At 40.2% G+C, this 11,686-nt stretch overlaps 2 protein-coding genes across 2 annotated transcripts; one reads left to right on the top strand and one right to left on the bottom strand. All coding sequences in view use genetic code 11, as the record gives it.

Moving 5' to 3' along the window:
• Positions 1-1,201: 1,201 nt before the first annotated feature.
• On the top strand, positions 1,202-6,144 carry EGR_00375 (hypothetical protein; the record flags this gene model as incomplete). Its single annotated transcript, XM_024489624.1, has 4 exons — positions 1,202-1,314; positions 3,276-3,382; positions 4,265-4,347; positions 4,393-6,144. The coding sequence occupies 4 exons, from the start codon at positions 1,202-1,204 to the stop codon at positions 6,142-6,144; spliced, it is 2,055 nt and encodes a 684-aa protein (XP_024356302.1).
• Positions 6,145-8,663: 2,519 nt separating this feature from the next.
• EGR_00374 (F-actin-capping protein subunit beta isoform) lies at positions 8,664-11,406 on the bottom strand (the record flags this gene model as incomplete). The annotated part of the gene is made up of 5 exons (XM_024489623.1): positions 8,664-8,825; positions 9,659-9,841; positions 10,019-10,157; positions 10,528-10,853; positions 11,395-11,406. The coding sequence occupies 5 exons, from the start codon at positions 11,404-11,406 to the stop codon at positions 8,664-8,666; spliced, it is 822 nt and encodes a 273-aa protein (XP_024356301.1).
• Positions 11,407-11,686: the final 280 nt, after the last annotated feature.

Genomic DNA, 11,686 nt, shown 5'->3' with positions numbered 1-11,686 from the left:
TTTGCACAAAATACAGAGTGAATTTGCTGCTGTTTTTCGCCGGACCTGGTGCATTTTTTTAGATTGTTTTAAAACGTCTTCTTTCACCTTGTCCTGTTAAAGTAGGTTTTTTTGTAGTATTTTTGCTGGGTTTGCCAGCCTCCTTATTTTTCGTGTTTTCTTGCTTTTTGTTTATTTGGGTTTGACAGTCAGCAAATATTCATGCGTTTGCTACTTTTGCGTGGTGCCTTGTTTCGCCGTGTGTGCGGTCACATCTGTTCCTTCTGTTCCTTTATGGTGGGTATGGGGCTTTAGTAATGCTTTTAGCTTTTAATTAACTTGTAGTTCGACACCTTCGATATGTTCACCGGCTGTTTTTCGTCCAAAGTTAGTTGGCTTCTGTATGAGATGCAGTTGTCTGTGGTTCATTTTTTATTCCACCTGTTGGGTGTTCTTGTGTTACTGAATAAACGAGGGATGGGTTCTTTGGCGCATATTTTTGGTCATCAATACTCATTTCTCCCTCTTCTTTTCCGCTAACGCGAGTCATTACTGGCGAATTGCTTAGGCGTGGGTTCATTTTAGGTGTGCTGCTTTTTACACTAATATGCCTTGAACTTGGTAAAGGACTCTACGGGATCTTGAACCAGTCGTGAATTTTTGAGATCGTAAAGACTAATTTCGTATTGGGCTTGTAGCTTAATTACAGGGGCTCTCTATATGAATGTAGCTTGAGAACTTTCAGGAAACAGAAATGGACTGGTTCTAGCGTTCCTGATTTCGACGAGGCTCCCAAAGGCTGCGTATGGGAAAGGGATGAAAGACACTGACTGGCGCTTGGTGTTAGCCACCATTGTTGCTTTTTAATTCGCTGTTTGATTTTGCCACATGAACCAGTGGTACATTCGATTGCGTCTTTGTTATTTTGTATCGAACATTCCTGTTTCTTGTTCGCCTTATCGTCTGCATTCGCTTATTTGATAACGTTGGACGTCTATTTATAGAATACTTGGGTTGCTCGATTCAGCTGATATTACTCTAGTACCCATGTTACAATAACCCCTACCTGTTATTGTTTTAGAGTTTTCACTACTTTTCGGCATGTTGGGTTTGAAATTCCCAGTAGTGTGTAGGATTGAATGAACTATCATGTTATTTGTAGATTATGACAAAAGCGATGTTGCATAGGCTATACTTATTTTTCAGACAAATATTTAGATTAATGAGTCGACTGCAATTGAACAACTTGACACCATTTAATTCTTTCGGGAGTCCTAACCCATTGCACCAGAAAGTTGTGAATAGATACAATGGTTGTTATGGAATTTGTGCCAAGTATATATTTCAGGCTGCTTTGTAGTTACTTGCGCCCAGTGATGACGCTAAGTTTTTCGTGTTTTCCAATTCATGAATTTCCTATCTTTAAAAGCCTATTTGTTAAGTTGCGGTTTTGAAAACTGCTATTGAGCATGTCAGTGTAGTCCATACGATTTGCGTAAATTACGTCCAATACATACCTCCAATTTAAGAAAACATCACATGGATACTCTACTTTATTACAGACTCGTAGTGGGGTACATTTCTTTTCTTTTGAGCTGCAACAAATCGTGCTTTTCAAGTAAGTGGATGGAGTAGCACCATTACTTATCGGCGTTAAGGCTGCATCTTGTGAATCGGCTCTTGTACCATTTCCAGCATGCTTCGGTGATTATTGCGTCAATCAAAGTGTATTGAGCGCGAACCGTGGTGTCTTACAGGTTCGACATGACGAGATTTATTTTTAGACTTACTGGCTGCCTATTGGCGCTGGCGTTCTCGAAGTTGACTTCATTTTTTTTACGCAAGCCCTCAGTTCCACGCCTAGTAGCCTGACCCAAGGCCCCGTTTTGTAGAATATCTTAAAAACACCATTTTAATACAAATACTGCTTAAAAGCCGTCCATTTACAGGCATTATGATGTCGTATGATTATCTGTGGATTCGAGGAATTAAAAGACTAATACAATTGTAATTGGATAGTGATTAACTAAGTGGATATCTTGTGTCATTGCCCTATCTGCTCATATGGTATCGACTACCCAAGTGAAGCATTTTCAACGTGTTCAGACTTAGGCAAGCATAACTTTGCTGTGAGATTTATTAGTTTGTAAACACTAAAAAGTTTGGCAAAATCAGGTCTGTTTCTCGGTGTTACGAACATTGAGTTGTTTAGCATTGTTTGGAAATACACAAGAATTTATGCTCATTTGGGTGCCCGGTCGGTCTGAGTTTTGGGAACCAGTCAGATTCAGACCTCTTTCAGAAAAAGGCCCACTTTCTAAGATATGTTCCTTGAGATCTCAGAAGAGGTTCTCCGAAAACGAAATTTTGCCAAAAGCTGTTCGTCAATTAATTGGTGGTACAGTTTCAGTAATAACGTGATGAAAGGCGATATTCTCTCATTTAAATGCTTAACGAGATTTCTAGTATTTAATCATTTGAAGCTAAATTACTACCTAAAAAGTTTTCTGAATTCCCATAATGCTTTGAAGTTATAACCTGGCTATTTTGGATCCCTAAATTGCTATCACAATTAAAAGTAGAACTACAAAAAACCAACTATAACAAAAAGGTGGAGATTTGCCACCCGCATTGCCGTAAATTGTGTTAAAACTCCTTTCAACGGGTAGAATAGGCGTTGCTGTGATTTACAACACTCAGAGGTACATAAAATCATGGCTCAGTCTGCCATCATCAAGTTTTCATTTGTGAATGGGTAGGTGGAAGCCTCTTTTGGCTGTTGCAATCTTGCTAACAGCAAGGTTATCTTGCGCCCCGATTACCAACATCGAAGATAGGGTCGAAGTTCGCTGCATCAATGAATATCGCCAATATTGCCAAGGAAAACCAAACGGACTAAAGTAAGCCAGTGCACTTGTATGCGATAAGCTTTAAAACGCCTAATTTTCCCTTTTTTTACCACTTGTTGACTTAAAAGCGGATTTGATTGGTGCCTAAACAGGTTTGTCAACGTCAAGCTGTTTTGCTTATCTTTCTCATCACTGAAGGGTATGGTTAGCTTGGCAAAGCACTTAAGGGTTCCTTCGATGGCCTGTGAAATGATGTCGTATGCTTTTATACTAAGAACATTTCATTTGCTTCAAAGTAGTGAAAGTTGTGATAAGCGCCTTGATTTTTGCTTTAAAAACCCTTTCTCAAATAATGACAAACTTTTCCAAGTCGGGATACGATGTTGATAATTTGTAGCCTTTTGAACTATCGTTAATTAGCTGTTTTATCTTAATTTCGTTTTGCAGGTTTAGCGATGGATGTCGTGAATGCAAGTGCGAGAATGGTGCAGTCTTCTGTAAGAAGGGTGGATGTAAATTTTTCTCTCATCCCGGTCAAGATGTTCTGGACTACTGTGAAACGGTCTATCAGAAGGTAAGCTGTCATCGCTTTTTCTTAAATCGAAATCTAGCATAAAATTATTGTTGTATTGAATTGCTTCAAAAAGCTGCAGTTTTCATAAATTTCGGTGTGACTCAGCAGCGTGAGAAATTTTGCTTTCGAGGTCAAATCGCTTTTAGGTTACACTCCTAACTCTCTAGCGTCACATATATGTGACACCTTCTTTATCAATTTACGATAAACAGCTTAGAACGATAAAGTGGATTTTCCATATTCTCGACCCTGAAATAATCAAGCTTTTTAGCAATTGAGGAGCGTTTATGCTGGCCGATTTGGAAGTACAGGTGTTGGTGTCACAGGACAACTGTAAAACATCTAAACTGTGAAAAAATAGGTATCACCCCTAACCCTAAGCTAAGAGCCTGTGAACTAAGGACACTAACTAGTGTTTTGCTATTTTTTTAAAAACCCATACTGTTTATTTCCCTACTTTATTTGATTGGCTGTTTTATGAGTTAGACAAAACAAACACCCGCATAAGCATGTAATTTCCTTTGCATGTAAAGAAAATATTCCTGCTTGAAAGATTTGGTCACTTCCAGGTTGAAGCACGTGAGAAGCAAGCACAATGAGCTTGACTAAAAAAGCATCTCTGCTGTTGCCTTTAGAACTCCATGGTGGGAAACACGGAAATTGCACAAATTCGAACCGGATTTAAAATGTATCTAAGATAGCATTTGATAAATTACGAAAAGGCGTAAATTAAATGCTAAGTAGGTGAAATAGCTTAATATAACAAAGGTTCTTCTTGTTTCGTTTATTGAGCAGAGAACCCCTAATCATATCCACGTTGCGGATATGTCCCTACTAGTTTACTTAAATTAAAATGGAAGAGATAAAAGTGGTCATATATTCAGTTTACGACAGACAAATCCATGCACTTCCAATATTTATTTTAATACGACAAACACAAGTCAAGTACGGCACAGGATGGGCAGGAGTGACCGTTATTTTTGTTTTTAGAATGCTCAGAAATTGGCCACTAAAAGGAAGGAATTATCTGAGCTGGAAACTCGAAGTAATACTACTACGAAGATTGACTTGATTTCAGGAAAACCTGAAGAATTGACTGACCAGGAGAAAGCGGAAGCCACAGCTAAACTCCAAAAACTCGTTGAATCCTACATTTCCAATCAGTCCAATGAATCTACCTTGGGAAGAGCTGAAGAATCGCCCCATCAAACAAATCAGAAAGGCACTATTATTGAAGAAAAAAAGAAGCAAAAGAGGGAGATAGAGAGGTCGAAACCTGCTCTACTTCAAGAATCTCCGCCCATTCATCGTGTCAAACCTGAATTAGGTAAATTCATGTCAGAATATGGGTTAACTAATTCAAATAACTCTAACGGCGACTCGTATGTCCACCCGTCTGATTTGCTCTCAAATCACGATGTGGCTCAAATCTTTGAGTCAAATGAGGGTTACTCGCGTAAAAGGATGCCATGGAAAAGGCCTCGTCCTTTCGACCTTGATAAACACCTGAATCAGGGCTTAGAATCTCAACCCAAGCGCAACCTTAAACACGGCACTAATGGCGCGGTTGGCGAAATCACAGTGAACAGACTTTCAAGTTGGCCGCTCCAGTCTGAACACAAAAAAGGTGGCAAAAAATCCGCCATTTATAGATCGCCAGAAATCATTGCACGAGGCCGCGATACATCCCGAAGCCAAAACTTCATGAAAAACAATTTAGAACAAGTAGATTGGAGGAATAGGATGCTTGCTTCTGCCGCTCATCATAGTCGCTACTCATTGCCAAAGCGTTTCGATAGAGAGCGGACTCAATTTGTAGCCTCATCTCCAAATTGGCCAACCCAGGAGGAAGATTTTTGGAACAGCCACATGGCTAGCTTTGGAAAACGTTACGACTCCATACCTGTTCAGCATTACGAAGGTCTTAAGCACCTTGCTGGTAATAAATATCGAAACTATCAAAGGCAATCGTTTACATTACCACGACAACCCCGTTATGCATCACGCCAAAAGACTCGACTTGGAAAAGATGGGACAATTGATGTTGGATCGGTTCCTAACGGTCATAGTAGTGCCATGAAGTCTGCCGAAACTATAGAACGGAATATGAGACTGATTGATCCTAACTACGGACAAATGCAAAACAATGAAGTGGATGAAAAGAAGCATCAAGAGCTTTTGGATGAGATTGAAACCTTCACAGTTTTAAGCAATATGGCAGTTAATCTCTTATTCAGTGAGAAGGTCTCGCAAAACAATTCAAAAGCAATGAATGTCCGTAGCATTGGTGAGTTTAAGCACATTGTGGCTATAATTGAAGAGAGCATCCAAGCGATAGAAGCCGAAATTGAAAGATTTTCACTACAAACCCCTTCAGAAAGACAGAAATTGCCCAGAGATATTCCTGAAAGACTGAAGCAACTTATAGACTCGACTAAGAAATTACGAGTTATGGTGAGTGGTGCAGATGATCCAGGAGATGTCATTAAAAGCGAACAACTGAACGAGATTCTTACCATGATGGAAGATATTGCGGCTACTGTATCAGCAGCTGTTGAGAAAGAATTTGAAAAATGGGACATGGACAGTACTGATGAAACTCCTCATCTGGAAGGGGAAGGACTTCTTTACGACAATGTCGATGATGATGAGAACTTAGCAGAGGCCAACGAAGCGGCCGCAATGAGATGGAAATTCACCCACTGCATGATGCTCTGTTCTCGTTGCCTTGAGATGGCGTAATACTATCGGGTTTCGGTTTAATATTAAATTGTTAAATAAATCACTATATTATAGGTGGGGGAAGTTAACGTTATTCTTCAGAAGCTCATAAATTTGGGTTCATACTTTGTGTTAGTGGTGAAATAGTATTAGCATTTCTGTACCTGTCTCTAAATGCCTGTTATAAAATATGTTCACCTATGAATTGTGGTACATTTCTAAACAAAAATCATGTCAAAATTGCAGTGCTCAACGCTTTAATGCGGATCAGTTGCGGTGCCCAGTACTTTTAAAATTTTTGAACGGAATATTTTCGGGAAAAAAAACGTTATCAATCTACTACCGGGTGGGGCGATTTGAAAGTAGTCTGTGATTTATTGGCATCCATTTCCACGCAGATATTTTATATGCAATGCCCCATCTTATTCTGACTTGAATTTCGAATTACGGTATCGTCCCCAGGGATGATAATACAATGGTGGTTGCTTCATTACTGGAAGAAGTTAGCACATTTAAGTCAATAACCTTCACCGAAAACATCTCATCTAAAGTAAAAGCCTCGATAAGGAAAACCAGACGGGTCTAACATGGCACATGACCTGGTGCGTTGTGTGCTAGAACGCCTGTGATCACACCCATAGGTACGTGCACATACGCACACGCGAGAGCAACACGGCGTGACGTCCCGGCGCAAGCAGCGGTCACACGCGTAGCCGACGGCAGTGGCGGAGCACAAAACCAAAGGAGCGGAAGGCTAGGCATCGGTAGCTATACAAGATTGTCCATACTTTCTCGAGATGACTACAATTTTACCTCAACTGGCACCTGGCCTTTCAGGTAAGTTGAAACCCTCAGGATAGCAAATGAGGCTCTGAACGCATAATGTGAAAATTCTAACTCATCTACACGACACGGATGCAGTCCATGTACAATAAAAAGATAGTGCTATCTTTACAACTGTTGTTGCGTTGCCAAACTACCGTTTCCCGTCAATTCGGCTTTTGAATTAATTCGAGCCGTTTTTAGCAAACGGCGCAACACTTTTTACAGTATATCTGACGACGCAGAGCAGAGAACAAGAAACAGGTCAGCTTGCATTCTAATATGCCTTATTTAATAAGTTGCTAGTGCGAATTGTGAAATATTCGTGCTATTCAAAAAACCATTCATCTTGAGATAAGTTGCGAGATATAGACAATTTGCATCCTATTGTGGTGCTGGTGAAATTATGTTTCAGGAAAAGTTGTCTGAACATGAGAAAAAGGGTGAAATGAAATGCAGAGGAGACTACAAATACAACCAGTCAACTGTAGTGGAATAAAAAAAGTTCGCACACAATCGTCCCCGAGAGGTGACACAAAATCATTTTAGCTCTTTCGTTGTAGTCATGGTGATGCTTGCTTTAAGTAAAGGACATGGACAAGACGAATAAGGCTATTTGTGAAGAATTTAAGGCCAAAAAAGGATAGATCACCACGAAAAAGTGTTTAAGAGAAACCCTTAAGCAGTGCTAAGGTAAAAGAATGACATCGAGCATCAGCCGTGCAGAGGTTGAGGGAGCAACCTCGAGCGGTTGGATTTAAGATTCACCAATCAGTAGATACACCGATTCCATTTACTCTTGTTGAGAGGCTGAGAAAACAAAGATAATGAAAAATGTACGGGGGGCGCCTTTGCGTATAACAACAAATAATGTTAGTTTGCAACACACTAATCATACTCGGCCCCACTTTCAATGTAGGCGCACAATCTTGACTGCATTCTTCCAATAGTCGTTTTAGTTTCTGGCGTTTAGAATAACTCACCTTTAAGGTAAACATGAACTTTCGAAAAGTACATTCTCCCGATGAAGTTACTTCGTAATAACTCAGTTGCGACACGAAAAATAAGGAATGTTAAACTCGAGGGCCTCTCACCTGAGAAGAGCTAAGTCGTACAACTTTCTTTTGCTTTCAAAAAAAGGATATAACGCGTAAGAGTAGGTGGCGTCGGCTTATACTAAACGGTATTTCGCCCTCCACACTATTTACACCATCAAACCGTTTTAATTGGACAAATTTCGAAAGAGGAGCATAACTATCGCAGAGTAGTTGTAAGGGTGTTGTAGGAAACAGCGGCTTAATGTAAGTAATCATTAGTAATCCAATAACAAGTTGACGAAAAAACAATAAAAGGTGGAGGGAGCTATGAAGGCGTTTCAGTGCGTGGGTGAGTTTGGCCGTGTTCACACGAGCACGTGGTTACATAATCACGAGCACCCACAGCTAGGATGTGGCGGTTGCTGTTGATATTAGCAATAGTAAGACTTGAGCATTATGCATGTGTGCGAGTCTGCACCTACGCGCACATGTGGAATTTCCGAAACGGGACCGAAGAGCCAACAAAGTAGAAAAGTTAGGCAGGGAAAAAAGGGGGAGACGCAGATGCAAGGTGGAGGTGGTAACATACTCTCAGACATAGAAACGGAATGAGAGTGAGTGAGAAAGAGCAAATTTGGTGGCGGCAGCCGATGGAAAGATTGGAAGGGGCGCTGTGGCCTTCTATTGGCTCCTCTGCTGTACGACCTGTCTCACACTCTGCGCCAGCTGCCGCTGCTGCTGCTCCTCCTCAGCGGTTCGGTAGGTGCGCATCGAATCGATTATTGCCTTGGACGAGCCAAAGTACACATCGTTCAGGAAAGACCTCATTTGGCTCTCGAGCTCCTGAAATCATGCAACACCCAATCAGTAGCCAAAATCTCAAATAAGAGTGGGAACCCAGAGATAATCATTTTCGGATGTGTTTTTAGTGCTGATAGTCAGTGTGAACCTTACATGAGTTTCATAGTCGTCGCTAATCCTTGATTTAGCAATGAAAGTGAGGAGTGTTATTGTCCCACACCCAATCAGCTTGCAAAATCAAGGGGCTCTTACGCTAACAAATGGGTCTGTGAAACAGTTCGACGAAGTTAAACGGGCCTAATCAAAATGCACGAGGCTTGACTGATTTAGTCAAGGATCAAGCTACATGGATTAAACTACATGAAAAAAAAGGCGTCTATCAAAATACATGCGGCTACTTTTCATGAAGAGGTAATTTTAGCAAGTGTTTATTAAGAAACGAGCCCAGCTTCTCCCTTTGCTTGCATAGACACCATCTGGTATTACCGTTCGGAGGAAAATGAGAGTGTACGCTAATTATGGTGTTAATTAACATAGAAATACCGATCAGACGGAGATATTAAAATTGACTCATCACGTCGACTTATTGCACAATTAATAGCGTGAATGTTACGAACAGCTTTTAACTTATGTTAATGTTATCGTCAACTATGCTGACACTCAAGAAACGATTAAGCCTTGGTTCATCTTCCAAATCCATGATAAACGAAGGAATTTTAAATCACACATGCACTTGCAATTTGGTTTATGATTGCAGAGAAGGCATTGGTAAGAATAACATTTAATCAAAATGCCTTATCTATGATGGTAAAAACAATTAGGAGTCCAAAAGAGACAAGAGGACTAAAAGCGAAAAAAAAGCCTAAATCACACACCTCCACCATGGAGCCAATATTGCTGATATGTTGCCTCTGATCGATGAGAGGGTACTCGTGCTCTTTCATACGAGTGAAGTGGCCGCCCAAAGCTGAAGCTCCACACTCGTGTGTATTCGTATCTATCCACATTATGATCGTGCTCGTCAGCTTGTAATGGGCCGACTTGGCAGTCGAGTGCTCCTGTCAAGGCGAGAAAGACAGGCGATTAAATGAAGAACCTGAAGACTCCCTGTAGAAACTATTTTGATAAGCTTATTACCAGCGAATTCTGACAATTTGGAAGTAGTGAATCGCTAATGTAGTCGTATTCATCTCGTTGACATGCTTTAAGAGGTTCTAAGTCATACACAACTGTACCTGAACTTCAACGATGTGGACGGAATCCCAAGATCCCCTAACAGAGGTTGAGTTGCCGGTCTTCTTAATGAGAATGGCCATTGCAAAACCTTGGTCCAGATCCCAACAATATACGGAAGAAATCCCACCCTCAAAATACCTAGACAAGGACCCAGGGGGAAAATCTTACGCAATCAACAAAACGAAGGGATAATCAAATTTTTGCTTTGCATAACAATAAAAACTGGACGAATGTCTGTAAACAACAAACTAAATGATTGTATTTTGATCTGAATAAGGAAACACCCAATTTGAAATAAGACAAGTTGAACTTGTAAAGAGTAACCAAAAATATGCAATGAACTGGCATATTCGTTGCTGTAGAAATAGAACAATCTGTAGATATGCTTATTAAAATTTAGGAAATAAGAATCAGTTTAAAAGGATGGTATACTAGTTGCCTAAGCACTCAAGGATAAATTAATATATGGTGATGTCGGAGAAGATATAGGTACCAGAACCCGACTCACATTTCACGATACTGATCAAAGGCATTATTGGCCTCTATTTCAAGAGCACGTAAACGTTCTGATGGAAGCACGCCATCATCAAGTGGTGGGTCGTAAACGTTAGTCCAGGGTGACCGGAACGAGTCGCCATCACGATTAAAGTCAGAGAGTAGGTAATCCCGACCAGCATTAGGGTCCTTCTTGATCTTCATTGGTTGATCAACCATAGAGAGAACGGCATCAGATATCTGTGGACAGATATCGAGGACGGATTGGAGAACGTGTTCGAACTTTTGCGGAGGCATCCTCCGTAGTAGATCCATGGCGGAATTTATTTGATCATCGTGCTACATTAGAGATGAAGCAAATATAAAGTCGCGGTAATGATAGAAAGTGCTTAAGAGAAGTAAACTAACGACTTAAAACACAAAAACAAAGTGCATGATGTCTGGACAGCATCAAGTTACTGTTTCGTGAATTTCGTACAGACAAAAAATACGCAAACATAACTCAAAATCAGCACTTAGGGTATTGGTTCCCAACCAGTTTAAAAGATTTAAAATCCCATTTAATTATGCAAGAAAACTTCATACGCAATGCTAACATAGGGGATAATTAAGAGGCGTTTGGCAGACGTATTGCTAAAAAACTGAATGCTAAAGGGTGCCAAGTGCTACACATAAATGTGCACAAAAATCAATCCAAATACATTTAAAAGACAAAAAACACATCAGGTGTCAGTTGTTAATTCGAGGCCTTATTCCATGAATACGATAAGCAAATTCAGCGGGGTTAGTTTTGTGAAGAAATATTACGTCAAAAGCGCAAGATACTTAGCACAGCACAAATCCTGCCATGTTGCACTACAAAAAGGTAGAACCCACTCACAGAGCCCAACATCGCGCTTCCGCAAAGCACTCAAAACTGGCTCCTTGGGAGGAAGTGCCTCTGACGAAATGTTTAAATAAAGCAGTAGCTTTGAGCTTTATTCTAGCTGTATATTAAGTCCTGACATGTTTAATTTAGTTAAAACTTTTAAAATTAACCCATGTTCCAATATTTGAAATTTTCTTCATCGACACTGCTCGTCTTATTTTGACAAGTTAATAATACAAATGTACTCGACATTTCACACACTGCATGCTTCTGCCAATAATTATATACATTTGCCAATTACTTT

Source organism: Echinococcus granulosus, assembly GCF_000524195.1.
Source record: "Echinococcus granulosus chromosome Unknown EG_S00001, whole genome shotgun sequence".
In the NCBI taxonomy this organism is placed as follows: Eukaryota; Metazoa; Platyhelminthes; class Cestoda; order Cyclophyllidea; family Taeniidae; genus Echinococcus; species Echinococcus granulosus.
This window is presented reverse-complemented; position numbering and strand designations above follow the sequence as displayed.